This window comes from Entelurus aequoreus, linkage group LG01, assembly GCF_033978785.1.
Source record: "Entelurus aequoreus isolate RoL-2023_Sb linkage group LG01, RoL_Eaeq_v1.1, whole genome shotgun sequence".
Classification (NCBI taxonomy): Eukaryota; Metazoa; Chordata; class Actinopteri; order Syngnathiformes; family Syngnathidae; genus Entelurus; species Entelurus aequoreus.
In genome coordinates, this window is record NC_084731.1 from 101,769,622 (window position 1) to 101,794,190 (window position 24,569).

General features: G+C 40.6%; 1 protein-coding gene across 5 annotated transcripts in view; it reads right to left on the reverse strand.

Moving 5' to 3' along the window:
* LOC133660640 (natural resistance-associated macrophage protein 2-like) overlaps positions 1-24,569 on the reverse strand; it is a 53,848-nt gene that overhangs the window by 18,174 nt on the left and 11,105 nt on the right. For 4 of the 5 annotated variants that reach the window (XM_062064221.1, XM_062064214.1, XM_062064234.1 and 1 more), the window contains 12 exons: positions 16,876-17,015; positions 16,639-16,758; positions 10,793-10,912; positions 9,192-9,298; positions 9,029-9,099; positions 8,887-8,954; positions 6,030-6,185; positions 4,112-4,270; positions 3,942-4,028; positions 1,226-1,345; positions 1,003-1,152; positions 401-474 (listed from right to left, as the gene is read on the reverse strand). In XM_062064221.1, coding sequence (XP_061920205.1) covers positions 401-474; positions 1,003-1,152; positions 1,226-1,345; positions 3,942-4,028; positions 4,112-4,270; positions 6,030-6,185; positions 8,887-8,954; positions 9,029-9,099; positions 9,192-9,298; positions 10,793-10,912; positions 16,639-16,758; positions 16,876-17,015 — 1,372 coding nt within the window. Of the gene's footprint in view, positions 1-400; positions 475-1,002; positions 1,153-1,225; positions 1,346-3,941; positions 4,029-4,111; positions 4,271-6,029; positions 6,186-8,886; positions 8,955-9,028; positions 9,100-9,191; positions 9,299-10,792; positions 10,913-16,638; positions 16,759-16,875; positions 17,016-20,733; positions 20,798-24,569 lie in introns of those variants that run through there. The other variant, XM_062064242.1, reaches the window with a different exon arrangement.

A 24,569-nucleotide genomic window follows, 5' to 3' on the forward strand; every position in this document is an offset into this window, starting at 1 on the left:
TAAAGATTATAATTTTGCTAAGAGTGAGCTGAAATGTACACAATGTCATTTCAAACTAGTTGTTGATCAAATTTGTAAAAAAAAAAAACTTGTTTTAAATTATTTGTATTCAATGGTTTCTTTAAAATGTAGAAGTGACAAAAATCGCTAATCCAATTTTTTGTGAAAAATTCAAAGATTGTATTTTTAGGCCTTATTGCCCATGCCTATTTCATAACATATTTGTTTTGCTTTTTTGCACACTCTTTGTGTCACCCACAGTGCCCGTGCACATGCGTCATGGCCAATTATGCAAATTTGACAATGACGTCATCTAGTTCCCCTAACCAACCGCCAACAGACTGAAATCCTGTGGGGAAACACGAACTGATGAATCAACTGATTAAATGTGTTTGCTTACAGTCCATTTGCAAAGTCATTCATGATAGACGTCAGACTGGTGAAGGTCAGGATTGGAATCAAAGCAAAAGGAAGCTGTGAGACGAGAAGAAGAATTTGTTAAGACGCCATTTACACCAGACAACTTCATCAGAAGCAGTCAATGAATGATGTACATACTACTATACTGTCAAAGAACTGGTTGGAAGTTAGTCAGTACATTTTATTCATATACCGGTAGTACTTCTCACACAGTGCTTGACAATATAATACAAACACTACAATCAAACAACAAACATAGCCAATGAAGTACAAATAATGTACAGGAATATTACTGGAACGCACGCTTGAACAAATTGTCTTTTAAAAATGTTCAGACTGGGAAGCTCTTAGCTCATACAGGAGTGTATTCCATTATTTAAGCTCTATCACCTTCACATTTTAATTTGGTAGCAGGAACAGGAAGTAAAAGGCAGTCAGCAGACCACAGTGACCTAACAGGACAGTGAAAAGATCAGATATACCAAGTGTGCAGGCGCCTGATTGTGGAAGATGTTTGTTTGTATTGTAACCTGAAACGAACAGGGAGAAAGTTGTGAACGCCTAGTATTAAAAGAGTCTGACCTGCATGCTCTGCAACACATTGAGGAAGTCGTTCATCCCAGTCAGATGCTGCACATCCTGGAAAATGGCGACCAGCAGCGTCGGTGTGATGGCAATGGAACGGGTGAGCAGCACTCGCGCAAAGCGGGACCAGCGCAGGTTTAAGAAACCCTACCCAGACAGAGTTGGAAAATCATGTATACATTTGTTTTGATGCACCCACAGACATCAAGTAAACAAACACCTCCATGACAAACTGGCCAGAGTAGGTGCCCGTCATGGTGGAGCTCTGCCCCGCTGCAAGGATCCCAATAGCCCAGATGTAGAGTGCAGCTGGGCCAAAGAAACAGCCGAGAACCACGCCCTGAACCAGAGGACACATTTTTACTTTAGGACACAATATAAACACTGATTAAGCTGTAAAAAAAAAAAAAAAAAAAAAAAGAAGAAAAGAGGTGAGGGAAAGATATATGCTTGACTTATGTACAAACCCCGTTTCCATATGAGTTGGGAAATTGTGTTAGATGTAAATATAAACGAAATACAATAATTTGCAAATCCTTTTCAACCCATATTCAATTGAATGCACTACAAAGACAAGATATTTGATGTTCAAACTCATAAACTTTATTTATTTTTTGCAAATAATAATTAACTTAGAATTTCATGGCTGCAACACGTGCCAAAGTAGTTGGGAAAGGGCATGTTCACCACTGTGTTACATGGCCTTTCCTTTTAACAACACTCTGTAAACGTTTGGGAACTGAGACGACACATTTTTTAAGCTTCTCAGGTGGAATTCTTTCCCATTCTTGCTTGATGTACAGCTTAAGTTGTTCAACAGTCCGGGGGTCTCCGTTGTGGTATTTTAGGCTTCATAATGCGCCACACATTTTCAATGGGAGACAGGTCTGGACTACAGGCAGGCCAGTCTAGTACCCGCACTCTTTTACTATGAAGCCATGTTGATGTAACACATGGCTTGGCATTGTCTTGCTGAAATAAGCAGGGGCGTCCATGGTAACGTTGCTTGGATGGCAACATATGTTGCTCCAAAACCTGTATGTACCTTTCAGCATTAATGGCGCCTTCACAGATGTGTAAGTTACCCATGTCTTGGGCACTAATACACCCCCATACCATCACAGATGCTGGCTTTTCAACTTTGCACCCATAACAATCCGGATGGTTCTTTTCCTCTTTGGTCCGGAGGACACGACGTCCACAGTTTCCAAAAACAATTTGAAATGTGGACTCGTCAGACCACAGAACACTTTTCCACTTTGTATCAGTCCATCTTAGATGACCTCAGGCCCAGCGAAGCCGACGGCATTTCTGGTTGTTGTTGATTAACGTTTTTCGCTTTGCATAGGAGAGTTTTAACTTGCACTTACAGATGTAGCGACCAACTGTAGTTACTGACAGTGGGTTTCTGAAGTGTTCCTGAGCCCATGTGGTCATATACTTTACACACTGATGTCGCTTGTTGATGCAGTACAGCCTGAGGGATCGAAGGTCACGGGCTTAGCTGCTACGTGCAGTGATTTCTCCAGATTCTCTGAACCCTTTGATGATATTACGGACCGTAGATGGTGAAATCCCTAAATTCCTTGCAATAGCTGGTTGAGAAAGGTTTCTTAAACTGTTCAACAATTTGCTCACGCATTTGTTGACAAAGTGGTGACCCTTGCCCCATCCTTGTTTGTGAATGACTGAGCATTTCATGGAATCTACTTCTATACCCAATCATGGCACCCACCTGTTCCCAATTTGCCTGTTCACCTGTGGGATGTTCCAAATAAGTGTTTGATGAGCATTCCTCAACTTTATCAGTATTTATTGCCACCTTTCCCAACTTCTTTGTCACGTGTTGCTGGCATCAAATTCTAAAGTTAATGATTATTTGCAAAAAAAAAAAAGTTTATCAGTTTGAACATCAAATATGTTGTCTTTGTAGCATATTCAACTGAATATGGGTTGAAAATGATTTGCAAATCATTGTATTCCGTTTATATTTACATCTAACACAATTTCCCAACTCATATGGAAACGGGGTTTATAATTGTATCTTCATTCCCCTTTTTTAACACGCAAAGTCAAGTCAAGCTTTATTTATTTTTTTATGTTTATTTATTCATTTGATAGTAGGGTTGTACGGTATACCGGTATTAATTAAGTACCGCGATACTAATTGATTGAAATCGGTACTGTACTGCCTTTGAAAAGTACCGGTATTGTTCTTTCATCTGCGGCGGGGACGACAGAGCCGAGGTGCATGATGTTGAGTGTGTCAAAACGCAAACTAGCAATAACATCTTGGAGAGGAGGAATGGCAAAAAACGACAAATCTACTGGTTAATAAAGAGGATGTGTGAAGTACAATATGGAGGTATTTGGACTTCAAAACTAACAATAAAAGTGACGCTTTAAACAAAGAAGCGCCATACTTCAAGCGTTGCTTTAAAACACGCCTCGCCAAATGTGGCGACTAGTATTAGCACCTTTGCTTCAGACGTAGGGTAAACATTTAAATAATAAGCATTCACATCTGCACAAAGCGTTATAAAGAGTGACAGGTAATAATGTAGTTGTTACACCTGTCCTGCTGTTAGCCCCGGTGCAGACTGTCGTCAAGGAGCACATGGCAGACCCTCCCTTAAGGGTCAATGTTTTTGTCGGGGGTAACCCTTCACTTTACAATGGATGTGCTGAGCTCCGCTTTCCGGTCACAATTCGAGGCCGCCGATTTGTGACATTTTGGTTGCTTTATTATTAGTTTTGCAGGATAACCTGTTCACTTTTCACGTCACCAATGCAAAAATGTCACAAACGGGGCAAATTCCACAAGGCTCGTTTGGAGGAAGTATGAAAGAAGGGAAGATTGAGGTAAACCACAATTGTGTGAGCTTACTTTGATTTCTAATGAACAACTTTTGGCAAGTATTGATTTACAAACGTACCCCTTTGTAGATATCCACCTCCAGTGTGTCATTGTTAGGAGGAAAGAGATCTTTGTGAGGAATGCTGGTTATATTGCACTCAATGTTCTACAAACATGGGGAAGAACAGAATAAAATCTATTAGTCTGATGTACAGTATTTGAGTGTAGTCATCACTCCAGTATACTCACCACATCCATGTTGGTTTTATTGTAGAAGGCCTCGGCAAAGACGGCCACGACGAACACATTGATGAGGAAGGAGATGAAGAGCGCGATGGACGACTCGATGAAGAAATACTTGTTGGCTTCTTTTACTTCCTTCTTATTTCGACGGTCAATCTCTCGAGACTGATGCGTTAAAGATGGAATGAGTCAATAAACTTTCATCTTAAACAAAAACTATTTTTTAAGTCATGGGAGTCAAAAAGGAAACAACTCGCTTAAAACCTTTTTGCAAATAAACATTGATACCACAAAGGCTTATCCGATATCTATCACTTTCCCAAAGATTTTAATTTGATTCGTCTACTAAAACATATGACAGTAACTACAGTAAAGGATAAAATTGCACTGTATTAGTACTAACTTAACGGACACTTCTTTAGTAACCAAATCGGTGGTTAAGTGTTGCTTTAAAAGATAATAAAACTGACACACTGCATCACATAGGAGTGTTTGTAGCTAAGGTAACCAACTCTTAGATTTGGTAATAATCCAACCTACCATATTTTCTGAACCATACGGCGCACCAAATTATAAGGCACACTGCCGATGAGTGGGTCTATCCACGTTGTTTTTCATATATAAGGCGACCCCGAAAGGGACAAGCCATAGAAAATGGATGGTTGGAAGGCACACCGGATTATAGGGCACATTAAAGGGATCATACTATGATTTTTTTGTAAATGTAAAAGACTTCCTTATGGTCTACATAACATGTAATGGTGGTTCTTTGGTCAAAATTTTGCATAGATGATGTTTTACAGATCATCTTTAAGTCGCTTTCTGACAGTCGCTTCAGGATGCGCCGTGTTGTGGGCGGGCTTATTTACGTGGCTCACCTTCGACAGCGCCTTCTCCCCATTTTCTTTGTTGTAGCGGTGTAGCGTGCAAGGACGGGAGTGGAAGAAGTGTCAAAAGATGGAACTAACTGTTTTAATGACATTCAGACTTTACTTCAATCAACAACGGAGCAGCATCTTCTCATCCGTGGCTCACTCGTGCAAAATCAACGCCGGAAATGTGTGCCGTGAAAAAACGTCCGACCGGAACCCTCTAATAGCTAAAGTTGCGTGGGTGAATTATGTAAACACACTACAGTTTTTAGCACTTTGATAGCTAGTCTACTGACAGACATAAGTAATAAGTTTACGCTACTTTATCTTACAAATGGCAACAGCGGAAGATGAATGTCCCATAAGAAGGTAGAGAAAAAGAAGAAGCTTATCGACTACGGTGTCGGCACATACAATGGAGGGCGCGCTCAAATTTTCAGTACTTATGCAGATCCCAAATACAGATCACCAGGTACCAAAAGGTAAGAAAAGTTTGTTTTGCATAATATTGCGAAACAAAACGCCAGACAATGTCTGCTAATAGGTGCCATTTTGCGGTCCTTATACACAAACCATAATAATAATCGTATGTTTAATGCGCCGACAATCCATCAAACGGTGCGGCTTCATAGCTTACCGAAGTCGTACTAAAAACATTTTGACAGATTTTTGAGTGCCGTATGTAATGTTATATATTCTCAAAGGAACATTTAAAGTTTTGGTGTTGTTTACTGGCATCATCTTGCAGTTTACATGTATCTCTTATGTGTGACTGTCATCTACTGGTCACACTCATCATTACACCATGTACCAAATAAAATAGCTTTGAGGTCGGTAAGCACAACCAGAATTATGCCGTACATTAGGCGCACTGTCGATTTTTGAGAAAATTCAAGGATTTTAAGTGCGCCTTATAGTCTGAAAAATACACTAAGTGTTGCTTTAAAAGATAATACAACTGACACACTGCATCACATAGGAGTGTTTGTAGCTAAGGTAATCAACTCTTAGATTTGGTAATAATCCAACCTAATAATCAACATGTTTCTCACTTTGACAAGAGCGGAGTGCAGGTAGATGTTGTGTGGCATGATGACGGCGCCTACGATACCAACAGCCTGCATCAGCTGCAAAGAGCCACATCCTTCACAGTAGGGCAGAAACATGCCCTTCAGCACCTCCCCCTGGTCCGGTTTCACCAGCACATACTAAAAAGGAAACACAGTCGAACATGATTGGTCATGGTTATGGTGGTTATTAAGGCTGTGAATCGTTGGGCACCACAGGATTCGATTCGATTCTTGGGGGTAACAATTCAATTCAGAATTTATTCTCGATTCAAAATCATTACTTTAATAACATTGGATGCCAGTTCTATGATTAACTACATTCCTCCATAAAATAGATAAACAGCTTTGATCAATTTCTATATTATTTAAAAGAAAACTGGTTTTGTTCAATTAAATTCTACCCAAACATTTAATAAAGTCAAATACAAATAAGGTAACAAGAGAAGTATCCAACACTTCTCTTTTCTAAAGTAAATCTGTACAGCAGATATAGATTATCTACATCCCAGGTGTCAAACTCAAGCCCCAAGGGCCAGATCTGGCCCGCGATATTATTTTATCTGGCCCGCAAACACCTGGAAATGATATGTGTCAATAAAGTACTTAATATTTTCTCAGTAAATGTAATTTATTTTTTCATTTTGACAGAAAAAATATATGTACTGCTTGAAATTGCATAGATTTTAAACTAGCAGCTAAGTTGCCAGAATAAAAAAAAATTGTACCGTTTTTCTATGAACAATATAATGTTGTAAAAACCAATGTCAATTCAACACAAAAATTCTGGCAAATAAGTCGTATTGTTTTTCCATTTACCGTAAAATGTTGTAAAAATGGGGAAAAAACCCCACTATATTTTACAGTAACATTTTGTAAATGTAAACTTTTTACTGTAAAATCAACAGTCTACTTAAAACAATTTATATAATTGATAATGAAATCCAGAGGCAAATTCATACATTATTCACTGTTACAAGCGGCCCTTTTGATGGCAGCCATAACTGCCTTGTAGCCCTCAATGAAAACCAGTTTGACATCCCTAATCTACATCAACATGATGATTTGTCTGATTGGCTGGACAAAAAAAGGATTGAAAAAATAAATAAATAAATAAAAATCGATTTTTTTTTTTTAATCAATTAAGAATCGTTACAAATAAGAATCACGAGTAATCTGAAAATCAATTGTTTTTTACACCCCTAATGGTTATTTATAGTGGTTATGGTGTTAGCTTATGTCGAACGTGCATACAATTACAATATGATACAGCACATATTTCCAGTTTCTCATGACAGCATGTCTGAAAAGGAATAGGAGGAAGCAGAGCTTATTTAATCCTACCCCTTTTCATATCATAGCGGTTTCTAACACATTTGTTTGTACTCAATCAGTAACACAACAGTGAATGATTAAATATAAAGATTAATGAGTAAGTAAATAATTATTAAATAAATAAATAAACAAAGAATAAAGTTCTCATAAATAAACACTTAAGTAATTTATGGTTCACATTCTAAGAAGAATAAAGATCATCTCATTTTTAGTAAGGTTCAAAAAGTTTATCAGGATTATTCTTCCTCATACTTTGTGTACTTAAATTTCAACAGTTTCTTAAACTGGATCATATTAATACATTGTTTGACTTCTTTGCTTAATCTAGTCCATCAATTTACTCCACATACTGATATGATAAAGGTCTTAAGTGTTGTACGTGCATAGAAATGTTTTAAATGAGACTTTTCTCTAAAGTCATGTACAAAACCCAAAACCAGTGAAGTTGGCACATTGTGTAAATGGTAAATAAAAACAGAATACAATGATTTGCAAATCCTTTTCAACTTATATTTAATTGAATAGACTGCAAAGACAATATACTTATCGTTCAAACTGAGAAACTTTGTTATTTTTTGCAAATATTAGCTCATTTGGAATTTGATGCCTGCCACATGTTTCAAAAAAAGCTGGCACAAATGGCAAAAATTACTGAGAAACTTAAGGAATGCTTATCAAACACTTAATGTGGAAAAGTTTTCTGTGGTCTGACGAGTCCACATTTCAAATTGTTTTTGGAAACCGTGGAAGTTGTGTCCTCCGGACCAAAGAGGAAAAGAACCATCCGGACTTTTATAGGTGCAAAGTTCAAAAGCCAGCATCTGTGATGGTATGGGGGTGTATTAGTGCCCAAGGCATGGGTAACTTATACATCTATGAAGGCACCATTAATGCTGAAAGGTACATACAGGTTTTGGAGCAACATATGTTGCCATCCAAGCAACGTTATCATGGACGCCCCTGCTTATTTCAGCAAGACAATGCCAAGCCACGTGTTACAACAGCGTGGCTTCATAGTAAAAGAGTTTGAGTACTAGACTGGCCTGCCTGTAGTCCAGACCTGTCTCCCATTGAAAATGTGTGGCGCAATATGAAGCCTAAAATACCATAACAGAGACCCCGGACTGTTGATCAAGCAAGAATGGGAAATAATTCCACCTGAAAAGCTTCAAAAATGTGTCTCCTCAGTTCCCAAACGTTTACTGAGTGTTGTTAAAAGGAAAGGCCATGTAACAGTGGTAAAAATGCCCCTGTGACAACTTTTTTGCAATGTGTTGCTGCCATTAAATTCTAAGTGAATGATTATTATGCAAAAAAAATAAGTTTCTCAGTTCGAACATTAAATATCTTGTCTATGAAGTCTATTCAGTTGAATATAAGTAGAAAAGGATTTGCAAATCATTGAATTCAGTTTTTATTTACCATTTACACAACGTGCCACCTTCACTGGTTTTGGGTTGTGTAACTGCTAATGACAGTCTCTGCTCATATAAAGAAAAAATGTTACCTCGTAGCCAAAACTTATTGCCATGACAGTGATGAGAAAGCCAAAGAAAGCTTCCAGTTTCCGCAGACCTAAAAATGGATGAAAGCTCGTCATCACTGGGGATACACACAACTAATAGCGTGGCATTAGGATCAACCCGCACCATATTTGTCCAAAAAGAGGAACACAAATGTGTCTGTGATGGTAATGAGAACTCCGGCCCATAAAGGAATCCTGCGGGAAGAAGAATAAGAAACCACTGTCCATCATGTCCAACCATGAAAGCAATATTGCATTATTTTGGACCAGTAGTAAAGATGTGGTACCTTCCCACAGAGAGGAGATTGAGAGCAATCGCACAGCCTATCACCTCCTGCATGTCTGAACCAATAATCGCCAACTCCACCATCAGCCACAGGATTATTCGTGGAACCTGCACAGTACAAGTATTTATTTGTCATTGGTACATAGACCAATGGTTCATACCACACCAATTACCACTTCAAAAATAAAGTACTGTACCACTATTACTCCATCACAATTTAGCTTCAAAACTTGTGGTTTGTACTTGCAGGCAGACTTGTGTATTTTTACATTTGTATTTATTTGATATAGCTGGGTTGCAATCACGTGACTTAGAGGCACATCGGGGTATCATGTGAAGGTCTAGAGCCCAATTAGGCTACTGGTTATTTACCTGAATCAGTGCAAATTTGGGCGTGTTTTGAAAAGTTTAGAGGGAAATATAAAAGTGATCATGAAAAAAAATATTTAAATGAAATGGAGTGGTTTTACACTGTTAAGAAAAATATATTTTTAAAAGATTTAAACCATTTATCATCACCAGGAGGTTACTGCTCGCTATGACCTCACTGTTTTTGACACTCACAGTATTTAAAGAAGAAAATATTGTAGGCACTTCATGTCTTTACATCTGAGGGGTCCACAAACTAAACATTAATCTGTAAAAGACAAAGTTGGATATATTGGTGTATCGCTAAGTAACGTATTTGTTATTGATGTGAAAATGCCTTTTTAGATGATTTGCCTGAGCAGCTAGGAGACACCGAGAGTAACAAGCGGTAGAAAATGGATTAGAAAGGACAGATTAAAAAAAAAATAATAATTGTTTTGTTTTTTGTTTTTGTTTTTTTACTTGGGACTTCCCGCGGGCCGGATTTTAGACGCTGATGGGCTGTATCCGGACCAACAATCACAATATTTATTACTAAGACTTAACACAAGCAGGTCTTCTAGTTATACAGTATTTAGGCATAGCAACCACAAAAGAACACAAACTAATGCCATCTCTTGTCCTTTCTTTACGTTTGGTTCTGCTCTCAAACACTACTAATATAGTAGAGAATAAAGTAGATTGCATCACAGAAGGTTTCTCAATTCAAATGTTCAAACATTTTACAAAGTGATCACTGCAGACACTAGCATGGGCTAATTGTATTCGAAAAGATGATGAAAGAAACATTTTTAAGAGGCATTTCCTTTTTTCCCTGACTTTATTATCTTTATGAACCACTTCTTTCAGGACTCTATAAAATATATTTCCTATCTCTCTATTCGAACGACTGGAACACCCAAGAACAGAACAGCAATACAACATTTTCTGATCAAACTCTACACTTACTCTCACTTGTTTTAATGCTACGCTCAAGCTGCTTCACCATCCTGTTAATTAAGCCGCCAAGAAGAAAAATGGATATGACGTCTTATGCAACCCAGCTATACATTCTTCTTATTAATTTGAAATGATTTGTTAAAAAATAATCGTGCAATTATTCCACACATATGTAGATATTTCTAATACAATTGTATTATTTATCTTCCAACGTATTTGTGCATACGACCAGGGATGCGTGTTAGAGACTCAATGCTATAGACAGATTCTGCATGAAGAGTGTGTGTGTCTTACGGTGGGATACTGCCGGTTGCAGACTTCAGCCAGGTGCATCCCTGTGACGACACCCAGACGTGCTGCCAACCTCTGCAAAAGCAGCCCAATGATAGTGGCTCCCAAAAGAACCCATAGGAGCTGAGGATAAAAGACAAGATCAGTACTACATTCATCAGACAAAGTAATGTATTGACAAAGTGAAAAACCGATCCCTCAATTCTTTGAAGAAATCTGTTCATATACAACACCCAAAACCAGTGAAGTTGGCACTTTGTGTAAATGGTAAATAAAAACAGAATACAATGATTTGCAAATCCTTTTCAACTTACATTCAATTGAATACACTACTAAGACAATATATTTAATGTTCCAACTGGTAAACTTTGTTATTTTTTGCAAATATTAGCTCATTTGGAATTTGATGCCTGCAACATGTTTCAAAAAAGCTGGCACAAGTGGCAAAAAAGACTCAAACACTTATTTGGAGCATCCCACAGGTGAACAGGCTAATTGGGAACAGGTGGGTGCCATGATTGGGTATAAAGGCAGCTTCCATGAAATGCTCAGTCATTCACAAACAAGGATGGGGCGAGGGTCACCACTTTGTGAACAAATGCGTGAGCAAATTGTTGAACAGTTTAAGAAAAACCTTTCTCAACCAACTATTGCAAGGAATTTAGGGATTTCACCATCTACGGTCCGTAATATCATCAAAGGGTTCAGAGAACCTGGAGAAATCACTGCACGTAAGCAGCTAAGCCCGTGACCTTCGATCCCTCAGGCTGTACTGCATCAACAAGCGACATCAGTGTGTAAAGGATATCACCACATGGGCTGGGGAACACTTAAAAAAAAACACTGTCAGTAACTACAGTTTGTCGCTACATCTGTAAGTGCAAGGTAAAACTCTACTATGCAAAGAGAAAGCCATTTATCAACAACACCCAGAAACGCCGCCGGCTTTGCTGGGCCTGAGCTCATCTAAGATGGACTGATGCAAAGTGGAAAAGTGTTCTGTGGTCTGACGAGTGCACATTTCAAATTGTTTTAGGAAACTGTGGACATCGTGTCCTCCGGACCAAAGAGGAAAATAACCATCCGGACTGTTATAGATACAAAGTTCAAAAGCCAGCATCTGTGATGGTATGGGGGTGTATCAATGCCCAACGCATGAGTAACTTACACATCTGTGAAGGCACCATTAATGCTGAAAGGTACATACAGGTTTTGGAGCAACCTATGTTGCCATCCAAGCAACATCTTTTTCATGGACGCCCCTGCTTATTTCAGCAAGACAATGCCAAGTCACAACAGCTTGGCTTCGTAGTAAAATAGTGTGGGTACTAGACTGGCCTGCATGTAGTCCAGACCTGTCTCCCGTTGAAAATGTGTGGCGCATTATGAAGCCTAAAATACCACAACGGAGACCCCAGACTATTGAACAGCTTAAGCTGTATATCAAGCAAGAATGGGAAAGAATTCCACCTCAGTTCCCAAACGTTTACTGAGTGTTGTTAAAAGGAAAGGCCATGTGACACAGTGGTAAAAATGCCCCTGTGACAACTTTTTTGCATTGTGTTGCTGCCATTAAATTCTAAGTTAATGATTATTTGAAAAAAAAAAAAAAAAGGTTCTCAGTGTGAACATTAAATATCTTGTTTTTGCAGTCTATTCAATTGAATATAGGTTGAAAAGGATTTGCAAATCATTGTATTCTGTTTTTATTTACCATTTACACAACGTGCCAACTTCACTGGTTTGGGGTTTTGTAAAAGGTTATTTTCTTTTTTAGGGTCAACAGTACATAAGTTTGTATTTTTGCCTCATTCCTGTGAGAATCATGTGTGTGACTAAAGCAGGGCTGGCCAACCCGCGGCTCGCGAGCCTCATGGGGGTCTTAACTCTGTTATGAGAGTAGCGTATGTGTGCGTGTGGCCCTTTAAGATATGACAGCATGTGAGGTGAGTGACGTCAGTGAGTGGGTGGGCGAGAGAGGTGAGCGAGCGGTAACAGTGAGTGCTTGCAGGTGCTAGTAGCTTGGTGGATGGCTGTGTGCAAGACATCAATAAAGTCAAAGTTGCAACAAACCGCCGGCCTCGTCATTCACCCTCGAGTCCGGAGCTGTTGAAACCCACTGCCGGGTAAAGTGAAGGGTGTTATCCACGAAATACATCGGCCCTGGAGGAACGTCTCCCCTGCGCTCCTCGACTACGGTCTGGGAGCCGGAAGCAGGAAAGGTGTAACAACTCTATTAGTGCCTTAGTGTTTACCATGAAGTCTTTATTTTGACAGCCCCTCACGGTAAACTTGTCTGAGTGCAAACTGAGGCAGTATTTGTCATTGATAAAACTTTCGGCGAATCAAAATTTATGACCAATAAAAAATAAACGGGGACGGAAATTTGACCCGGCAAACATAAACAAAATAAAACACTGGCAGAAAGCGATAATCGATACAATAATAAAAAACAAGCAAACCGGGCAGTAGGTTAAAAAAAAAATCCGCGTCTGGGTGACACGCGGGCTTCAGGAATTGCGCGTCCTTTCTGATTTCAATGCATAAAAAGACACAGAAAGTGCGGTAACGCCAACACTGCTTGACAGTATAACAAAATAAGTCACACTTATATTCTGTAACATTCACAGTTTTGGAAAAAGTGGAGAGGTAGAAATATTTCAAATAACCTCCTGTATTCAATGTTAACATAAATAATGCCTCAAAACAAGTTAATTATATTTCAGCAAAACACAGCAGACGAGCTCTTGCCCTACACAGCTGTTTTGTAGTGTCCATACGGGCTTGTAGATCTTTATTTGCCACAGATATATACAGTACCTTCCTGCTTTGCACACAGTGCATTCTGCTTCCCATGTGTCACGGCCAGTACCAAAACACGGATACCTTTTCCGCAAATAATCCGTGAAGTTGAATTTACGTTTCGGCATCTCTCTCTTTTGTCCTGTCTCTCTCTCCACATCTCTCTCTTTTGTCCTGTCTCTCTCTCCACATCTCTCTCTTTTGTCCTGTCTCTCTCTCCACATCTCTCTCTTTTGTCCCGTCTGTCTCTCCACATCTCTCTCTTGTGTCCTGTCTGTCTCTCTACATCGCTCTCTTGTGTCCTGTCTGTCTCTCGACTCTCTCGCTCTGTCTCTGCCCCTCCCTCACGAATGCTGCTGCGTGCGCTCGCCTCCACAATTTGTTTTGTTTTTAACCCGTTCTTAACCCTGGATGTACATTGAAAATACACGCAACCCTAACTCAAAATGCCGGACATTTGAGGCATTTAAGAAACCACGGACAGCCCCGCAAAAGAGGACATGTCCGGGGGAAAGAGGACGTATGGTCAGTTTAACATAAGAAGAAGAAGAAGCCGAAGCCGGTTTGAGTGACGTCAAACGTTCATGTTCGTGAGATCGCAGTAGTAAACAATTTTTGACAAGTTTGCTCTCAAAATGGCAGGGAAAAAAAAGCACAGCAAAACTAAAATATGAAAAAGAACACAGGACATTTTTAACAGAGTGGGAGAGTTTATATTTTTTTGTTGAAAGTAATGGCAAGCCATTCTGCCTTATGTCAGGCGTCATTAGCACATTTCAAAGCTTCAAATCTTCAGCATCACAAGGAATGCCAGAAGTCCCACTAAGCAACATGCACAGTAACAGAAAAAACATTATATTTTTGTTTGTGGACTTGGTTCAACTGAGAGTTTGTGCGTGCGACAGTGCACACAATGTTAATTGTTGAAAATAACTGGCCTGTGGTCTTAGTACTGTAGGAGTCATGTTGATGTGTGACATTTACAATAAATCTGGTTGAGCAGAGATCTGTGTGTGTGTGTGTGCGTGTGCGTGTGCGTGTGCGTGTGTGTGTGTGTGTGTGTGTGTGTGTGTGTGTGTGTGTGTGTGTGTGGAAGGGATGGGGTGATGTTCATGTGTGCCCATGTGTAGGATGTGGCTCTCTGCAGTAACACAGTAAAAAAAAAGTGGCTCTTAGTCTCTGAATGGTTGGCCACCCCTGTACTAAAGCATTAAGGAAGGGGTCTATCCAGGGCTAGCTGCAGTATGCTCAAACTACCACCAGGCAGCATCTGTGAGCATATACTGTATCATCTCTTTCTGATTGATAAGGTCCTTAGTGGATTCTTCACTCACGCTTAAAGGCAAGTATACAACCTTGCCTACTGTACAAGAGGACTTTGTGCATGAAATATTGGAACAATAAATCGTCTTCCCCTACATTTTTGGTCAATCAAGGAAAATACATTTTGTGTGTAGGCCTATTTCTCTGACAAATCATAGACTGTAGTGTAAGCTGCATTTTTGCTTTGTTTGGAGGTTCAGAGAGTGTGGGACTGTGCAAAATCTTCATTTTAAAATCCCAAAGAGAAATGTGTTTGAGTAATTGACAATATTGGGCGACGTATGCAAGTTTGCCTCCAAAGCTGCATTTTTTGGAAAGAACATGACATTTCGAAAAGTGAAACTTTGGGGAACAATCGTACGCAAGTTTAAATTTTAAGTCAGCGAATATGTTGACTGGTGCTGGACCTGTGTAGGATTTAATAAACTTTTTACTGGTTCTGCTATTTAGGCATGATGGCAGGCAGAAAGATAGCTCACATTCCGATTAGGGTTGTCCCGATACCAATATTTTGGTACCGGTACCAAAGCGTATTTCGATACTTTTCTAAATAAAGGGCTCAACAAAAAATTGCATTATTGGCTTTAATTTAACAAAAAATCTTAGGGTACATTAAACATATGTTTATTATTGCAATTTTTTCCTTAAATAAAATAGTGAACATACTATACAACTTGTCTTTTAGTAGTAAGTAAACAAACAAAGGCTCCTAATATGGTTGCTGACGTATGCAGTAACACATTGTGTCATTTCTCATTTTGTTATTTTGTCAAAATTATAAAGGACAAGCTGTAAAAATGTATTATTAATCTACTTGTTCATTTACTGTTAATATTTGCTTATTTTCTGTTTCAACATGTTCTATCTACACTTCTGTTAAAATGTAATAATCACTTATTCTTCTGTTGTTTGATACTTTACATTAGTTTAGGATGATACCACAAATTTAGGTATCGATCCGATACCAAGTAGTTACAGGATCATACATTGGTCATATTCAAAGTCCTCATGTGTCCAGGGAAATATTTCCTAAGTTTATAAACAAAATATGAATTTTTAAAAAAGGAAAAAAGATTTTTTGACGATAATAAATATCGATGTAATCATAGTAGTATCGACTAGATACGCTAATGTACTTGGTATCATTACAGTGGATGTCAGATGTAGATCCACACATAGCATTAGTTTATATTTATGCGCGCTAGCTTTTGTTAGCGGTGACGCCGGTGAGCTATTGTATCCTCCTACGGTGTGTAGTGAAGCATGTTTAGCTATTCCTCGTCCTCCAGTGATAATCTTACCTGAAATAAACATACTTTATTTTTTTGCCATGGAGGCCGGGATTAGTGATTTATAAGTAGCTAAAACACTGCCGACTGCAGATCAATGTTTGCTGATAGCTAGCTAGCCCTGTCTTGAAGCACCTCTTCCTGAGGACGTTTCAGTGTTATAACTTCACCTTTATCTTTACTTTTTAGGTCAAAATGCGTCCATTCTCCCTTTTCTGTCTACACACTGTTCCTGCTTGTAAGTACTCCGTAATTGTGCGCTGCCAAACATGCTCCTCTGCTCCTAAAACCAGCAATGTCATGACGTGACGGCGCGCCGTCATGCCTGTTACAAAAAATAATAATAAATTGTGAACCGGTACTTTTCAAACACAGTATAGTACCGTTTTTGATACCATACTAGTACCGGTATACCTATTTCCGATGAATATTAACCTTAAATCCGGCCTTAGCTCCAGACTGCAAGTCAGACTCAATGTTCCCTGGATCCAAGTAAGCGATGCTCATCAAGAACCCAGGCCCGGTGAAAGCCCAAAGTTTCCGGAAACTGAACACCTGAGAAACAAGAAAACAGGACGATGGAGTTTTTCTTCCCACTATTAGTTGGGCTGTAAATACATCAGAAAAGGCCATTCTACTAAGAAGCTTTTACAAGCTCTGGCCAGTCAGTACCTGGTTGACATTTTCAGGAATGGCCACCTTCTCTTCAAAGTAAGTGGACAAGGGCTCTTCTGTGTCCACTGGTGAGGAGGGAGGTGAGATGGAGCTGTAATGGTTTGTCTGAATGTCCCCATTGTCGTGACGGGAGTCCTCTAAAAACAAAACAACAACAAATAAGTTGAGTTAGTGTATAGAGCAGGGGTGTCAAACTCATTTCATTGAGGGCCACATCGCAGTAATGGCTGCCTTCAGAGGGCCACTTTTTTATGAATTAAAATTATGCATGCGGGTAATAACCTGTGATTAATCATTTAGGAGATGCTTTGGGCATAATCTCTCTGATTGGTTAAAAGCCCATCACTTGACTACACAGCGCCATGTTTGCTTCCGACCTTGAGACTGAGTTGGCCATGCTCTCTCTGTACACGGCTCTGGTTTATGGTGTGTTTTGTCTTTTGTTGCGCCCTAAAAAGTGTTAATACTATAAATATTGGAGTTATTACACACCAGCTGTGTGATTGTAACGTGCATCTTAGTTGTAGTTTTCATTAACACGGTTGGAGGTGTTGAAATCGCTAACGCTAATCGGTAGCATGTCAGTAGCAAAGCGATGTATATTAGCATCAAGCTAGCACGTTTTTGGAAAGGTGGAACCACACTTTACTTAGTTTGAAGCATTTTTTGGAGCCGGTCGCAGGGAAGCCTGTCAAAAGATGGAATTTCCGGAAGGCCAACTGGCATGCTTTTTCTGTTGACACAGAGAGAAGATCTGTCACCCTCCCGGACCCAGACCCTCCTAATGTGGATGCTGCATATGCAGCCTACTGTGAAGTGCTGACAGGGGCAGCGAAGAAAACCATACCACGAGGCTACAATGCAAACTACATCCCGGGTTGGAACGAGGAGTGCAACAACCTCCTGCGAGCCCACCAGCAGGCTAGCTCAAGAGCTGAAGTGGATGCGACAGCAACGGCACTGCTTGAGAAGCTGGACGCCACTCGCAGGGTTAGATGGACGGAGGTCGTCAAGTCGATTGACTTTACCCACTCCAGCCGTAAAGCGTGGCAGACCATAAACCAGCTCTCAGGAAGAAGTACACCGCCTCCCAAGTGCCCTGTGACAGCAAACTCCATCGCAGCCCAACTCCTGAAAAATGGCCGCTTCCCAGACGCAGACAAAGAGTTTGCCCGCTCAACATCCCACGAGGTATCCAGTCTCTCTAGGGCGGCCAGTGTTAATGCCAACCTGTCAGGAGATTTCACACCAGCTGAGCTCAAGGACGCTATGGCCAAACTCAAACAAGGCAAGGCACCAGGCTCCGACAACATCCACCCAGAGTTTGTGATCCACCAGAGCGAAATAACATCTGCCTGGCTGCGTGCATTCTTCTCTGCGTGCCTCCGGAGGTCCAAGCTCCCAAGGGCATGGCGACGGGCCGCTGTCATAGCCCTCTTGAAACCCAACAAACCTGCGGATGACCCCAAGTCCTACAGACCAATCTCGTTGCTGTGCGTCCCTTTTAAAATCCTGGAGAGGACGATACACAGCCGAATTGAGCCAGTAGTTGACTCACAACTTCAGAGGGAACAGGCTGGCTTCCGTCGGGGCAGGTCTACAGTGGACCAGGTAACCCTTCTCACACAAGATCTCGAGGACAGCTTCCAGGCCAAAACCAAAGCTGGGGTGGTACTACTGGACCTGACTGCTGCTTACGATACCGTCTGGCACCGCGGACTCCACCTGAAGCTGCTGAGAACAATCCCGGACCGTCATATGGTCAACTTCATCATGGAGATGCTGTCAAACCGCAGCTTCATTCTCCAGACCAGTGATGGCCAGCGTAGCAGGCTCAGGAGGCTGAGAAACGGGGTCCCACAAGGGTCTGTCCTCTCACCGATGCTCTTCAACATCTACATCTTTGACCTACCGGTGACGACATCTAGAAGGTATGGATACGCGGATGATCTAGCCATCATGCTACACCGGCCCACATGGAAGGCGGTTGAAGAGGGTCTCAATCAGGACATGGACGTCCTGGCTGCCTACCTTAGAAGCTGGCGACTGCAGCTCAGTAAGGGAAAGACTGTATCAGCAGCATTCCACCTCTGCAACAGGGAAGCAAGAAGGGAGCTGGAGATCTTAGTGGACAACAAACCCCTGGAGTTCCAGCAGGCCCCAAAGTACCTGGGCGTACGCTTGGACAGGACACTGTCCTACAAACAACATTTGGATGAAGTGAGGGCTAAAGTAACAGCAAGGGTCTCACTCATCCGGCGCCTAGCTGGTACAACCTGGGGGGCCTCGGCCAAGGTACTACGTATCTCCACACAAGCCCTCGTATTCTCTGCAGCTGAGTACTGTGCCCCAACCTGGTGTAGAAGCCCACATGCCAAGAAGGTCGATACGGCCATCAACAATGCCCTCTGGATCATAAGTGGCTGCCTGAAACCCACCCCCGTGTTCTACCTGCCAGTCCTAGCAGGGATAGCGCCAGCCGGCCTACGGCGAGAGGCCGCTACCCTCGCCCTGGCAAGGAAAGCCCAGGAACACAGCTGGCACCTCCTCCATGAAACCACCACCATGGCAACACCTCCAAGCAGACTCAAGTCCCGCCAGCCATACAATCAGGCCGCACAAGAGATGCTTATTTCCATCCCGGAGGATCTGACAACCAAAGCCTGGCTGGCAGCGGAATGGAAGCAGGAGTGGGAGTCAGCAGGACAGACACGCCTACACCATTACATCCAGGATCCTGGAGGTGGCGTGGAGGGAGAAGATCTACCTCGCCGGCAATGGACCCTCCTGAACCGCCTTTGCACAGGGGTTGGTTGCTTCAAAGCGTCCATGAAAAAGTGGGGCCTAACAGACAGTGCAGCGTGTGAGTGCGGGGAGCCTGAGCAGACTGCCGACCACATCATCACCACCTGTCCCCGGCATAGACCACCTTCAGAGGAGGGCCTCTTCCAAGTGGGACCTGAGACGAGGGAGTGGCTACACGACACGAAGATGGACATATGAAGACGATACACGAAAGAAGAGAAGAAGAAGCATTTTTTGTAATCAATTACTTTTTTGGCATTAAAAATTGCAACGTTACCTAGAGCAGGGGTGTCAAAACTTGTTTTCATTAAGGGCCACATCGCAGTAATGGCTGCCTTCATGGGGCCACTTTTTTAAAATTTGTTAAAATTATGCATGCGGGCAATAACCTGCGATTAATCATCAAAAAATAATAATTTGACAGCAATAATATAAATGTGTACCAGTATTCACTTCATATTATTACATTATTGCCTATGCACTTGATTATTAGATTTTTTCATGTACAAATTAAAGGATACATCATACGTAAAGGTGACAAGCAAATACTTAACTGTTTATTTTTATCTTTACTAACCTAATTTTGTAACACACTTTATAATAATGTAATATTTGGCATGATTAGATAATGTTTAAAAGATGCATTTTTTTCCTATCAAAATCGAAATAATTATTTTCATTTAGTAAAAAAATTAAGTATTTTATTAACACACACTTTTCCCAGGCTTTCGCAGGCCACGTACAATGACGTGGCGGGCCAGATCTGGCCCCCGGGCCTTGAGTTTGATACCTGTGGTCTAGTGGTGTCAATGTCTCATTATACTGTATTTGAATGTTGAAATGCTTCTTCCTATTCGGGCATCAATTGGGTAACAACAAACCGACGTGCTTCAACAGGTAGTTTTTACTACTGCCGAATGAATGACTACCTTTCTGAGTAAAGCAAACACTCTCCCCTCAACACTGCAAAATAACGCTGAAAAAAACCCTCACAAAAAACCCTCACGTTCATTTAAAAGCTGCTAGTCGGTCATTTTTAGTTCTACTTACGGAGATTAGCCCTTTTCTGCTGTAGTTCTGTCATCTCTGACTCATGGCCAGTGCCAAAGTCCACTGTTCCTTGGCTGACTGATGACGCCGCAACTGTGTGACACTTCTTTATCTGGCTAAAGGGTGTTTTTTTAATGTGACAACATTCTGACATTAAGTTTCTAAAAATCCCCCAGAAAGAGAGACAAGTAACAAAGTAACACACCACGTACAAACAAAGCCAACCGCACTTTATCTCCCCTACTGTAAAAAAAAAAATAGAAATGGGGAAAATAGATGATCTAAAACAGTTTGCCTATACTTCAGATTAGTTTTTTTTGCATGTCCTCTCGTGCTATGTGATAAATACTAAACATAAAAATACACATTATACACAATGCTGATTGTATTGTACCCTAAGTTCCGTCCAGAAATCTGCGTTCCAAGAACGTCGGCTTATTTGTGAATCCCTGAGCCCAAAAAAGTCTGCAAGCACAAGAGCGTTTTCCATTCGGGCTCCAGTACTCTGGAATACCCTACCGGCAACAGTCAGAGATGCCACCTCAGTAGAAGCATTTAAGGCCATGTCTACATTAAGCCGGATAACTCCTTAAACAAATAATTATTTAGCCTAAGCCCCGTGTCAGCCACACTAACCCATTGTTTAAGGTAACCCTCCTTGGATACATTTTTACAAGGGTAAGTGCGCCGCGTATTTCTTGAATCTCCAGCTCTTAGCTCTGTATGGACTCATTGATCGTTTACAAACTGAGTTCGGAGAGGAAGTGAAGTCAGAAAGACCACGCCCCACACAGGAAGCGATGTCAGAAAGAACGCGCCACAGCCAGCTTCATAACAACCGATTTCGTAACTCAGTACTAACCACTGGAAAGATGGATGTTTCTCTTTCTTCTACATGTACAGACGCTTGTGGAAATCACACATGAATACCTTAAGAGAAAGCGATTGCAGCTATTTCGGATACAACACATTTCAGATGGCAAGAGAATTTTCGAATGTCCAGGTCAGCTGTGATTCTACTACAATAGATGAAAGACTATCTTGGGCCACTCACATTAACAACATAGTAACACAAATGAGCAGAAGCATTTCAATCATAAGAAGAAGTGCCTATTTTTAAACTGACACAACTACTAAGCAAGTTATACAATCCCTTGTATTGTCACATATTGACTACTGCCCAGCAATCTGGTCCAATGCATCTAAACAACAACTAAATAAAATCCAGTTTACCCAAAACCGAGCTGCCAGAATTAGCTCTCCATTGCTCATTTAGGACCGGCGTTGAGATCAATCAATCAATCAATGTTTATTTATATAGCCCTAAATCACAAGTGTCTCAATCATGCATACTGAATTGTCATGGATGAGAGTTGGTGAAAGACTAGCTTGTAGTTTGATTTTATTTTTAAAAAAATCTATACATACCATAAACCTTCATATCTGTATTCTCAGCTGTTGCTTGCTAAAGACAGTCACAACTATGATACCAGGTTAGCCCTAAGAGGTGCTTTCACCCGTCTTAAACCCAAAACTGATGTTTTGAAAAAGACTGTAATGTATAGGGCAATCACTTACCTGAATCGACTTCCACAATATCTGGTATCAATCACCAGCATAGTGGGTTTTAAGAATAGACTAAGAGGAGAAGTATTACGGAAAGAGATTATTCTAGATTGTACCTAATGTCATGACTGTTTTTATTGACTATCTTATTGATTGTGGGACAGGCAGTAGAAAATGGATGGATGGTACTTTTTCGTCACTTATTGTTTGTCTTTGGTACACTAATGTGTATATTTTAGGCCATTGGTTCTTTGTTTTATTTTTGCAAAAATATATATATATATTTTTATATTGCTCTTTTTATCTTTGGTATGAACATTATTATGTAAACTCGAAGTTATTATTACTTTTTTTGGTTCTTTGTTGTTGCTATTTTTGTATTACAACATTTTATTATTTGATCATGTTGTACTGCATTGTAATCTTTTGTTTTGTGATTGTGTGATGTTTTTTGCCTGGACCCCAGGAAGAATAGTCTCCACTGCGGTGTAGACTAATGGGGATCCTTAATAAACTAAACTACTTACCGAAAAACTTTGTCCATTTGTCGAAGGAGAGACAACTAGAATGCGGGCACCCGTGGATGTGATAAAAAAAAGGTAGCGTGTGCTTCGTATTACCTAGCCGACGAGGGAAGACTACGGAAAACAGCGAATGCATTTGGATTGGCAAAGCAGACTGTATCAGTTATTGTCCGCCATGTATGTTGCGGACTCAACGTCTAGGTCCAGAGTATATAAAGTCACCAAAAACGAATGGCCAATGAAGATGAAGGCAAAAGGAGTGTCCTGACCACATATCTGGATCCCTAGATTGATTGTTGTAAAATGTTTTTTATCACATTGTTTACTTTCACGTGTTTATTAAAGATTTTATTAATGTATGATGGCTCAGGTGTGATTCACTACAATAGGGCCCCGCAGCGCACTGGATTCCAGTTAATTGAAATACCACAACACTGGATATTGTTCAGATAAGTTAAAAATTTAATTTAAGAATTTGCACACAAAGCAACACTGGAGGTGTACATGTAAAAGAACGAGAAACACGGGTATGTCTAGATGATCCGCCTTCATCAGACTATGGCGCGTTCTTTCTGGCGTCACTTCCTGTGTGGGCGGGTCTTTCTGGCGTCACCTCCTCTCCGAACTCACTTTGTAAACGATCAATGAGTCCATACAAAGCTAAGTGCCGGAGATTCAAGAGTTACACGGCTGACTTACCCGTGTAAAAATTTGTCCGAGGAGGGGGACCTTAAACGATAATTTAGTGTGGCTGAAACGGGGCTTAGGTTAAATAATTATTCGTTTAAGGGGTTAAACGACTTAGTGTAGACATGTAAGTCACATCTTAAAACTAATTTATACCATCTCGCCTTTAAACTTTTCAATTGATCAAACAGCTCAATTTTTGTTTCATCTGACCACAGAACTTTCCTCTAGAAGGTCTTATTTTTGTCCGTGTGATGTCAGATGAAACAAAAATTTAGCTGTTTGGCCACAATACCCAGCAATATGTTTGGAGGAGAAAAAGTGAGGCCTTTAATCCCAGGAACACCATTCCTACCGCCAAGCATGCTGGTGGTAGTATTATGCTCTGGGCCTGTTTTGCTGTCAATGGAACTGGTGCTTTAAATGGGACAATGAAAAAGAAGGATTACCTCCAAATTATTCAGGACAATCTAACATGTAAATAGAGTTGGGCGCAGTTGGGTGTTCAAACAGGACAATGACCCCAAACACACGTCAAAAGTGGTGAAGGAATGGCTAAATCAGGCTAGAATGAAGGTTTTAGAATGGCCTTCCCAAAGTCCTGACTTAAACGTGTGGACAATGCTGAAGAAACAAGTCCATGTCAGAAAACCAACACATTTAGCTGAACTGCACCAATTTTGTCAAGAGGAGTGGTCAAAAATTCAAGCAGAAGCTTGCCAGAAACTTGGGGATGGCTACCAAAAGCGCATTATTGCAGTGAAACTTGCCAAGGTACATGTAAGCAAATATTAACATTGCTGTATGTATACTTTTGACCCAGCAGATTTGCTCACATTTTCAGTAGACCCATAATAAATTCATAAAAGAACCAAACTTCATGAATGTTTTTTGTGACCAACAAGTATGTGCTCCAATCACTCTATCACAAAAAAATAAGAGTTGTAGAAATTATTGGAAACTCAAGACAGCCATGACATTATGTTCTTTACAAGTGCTTGTAAACGTTTTGATTGCGACTGTATATACCGGTAGTTCATATTTATTTATTTATGAAAA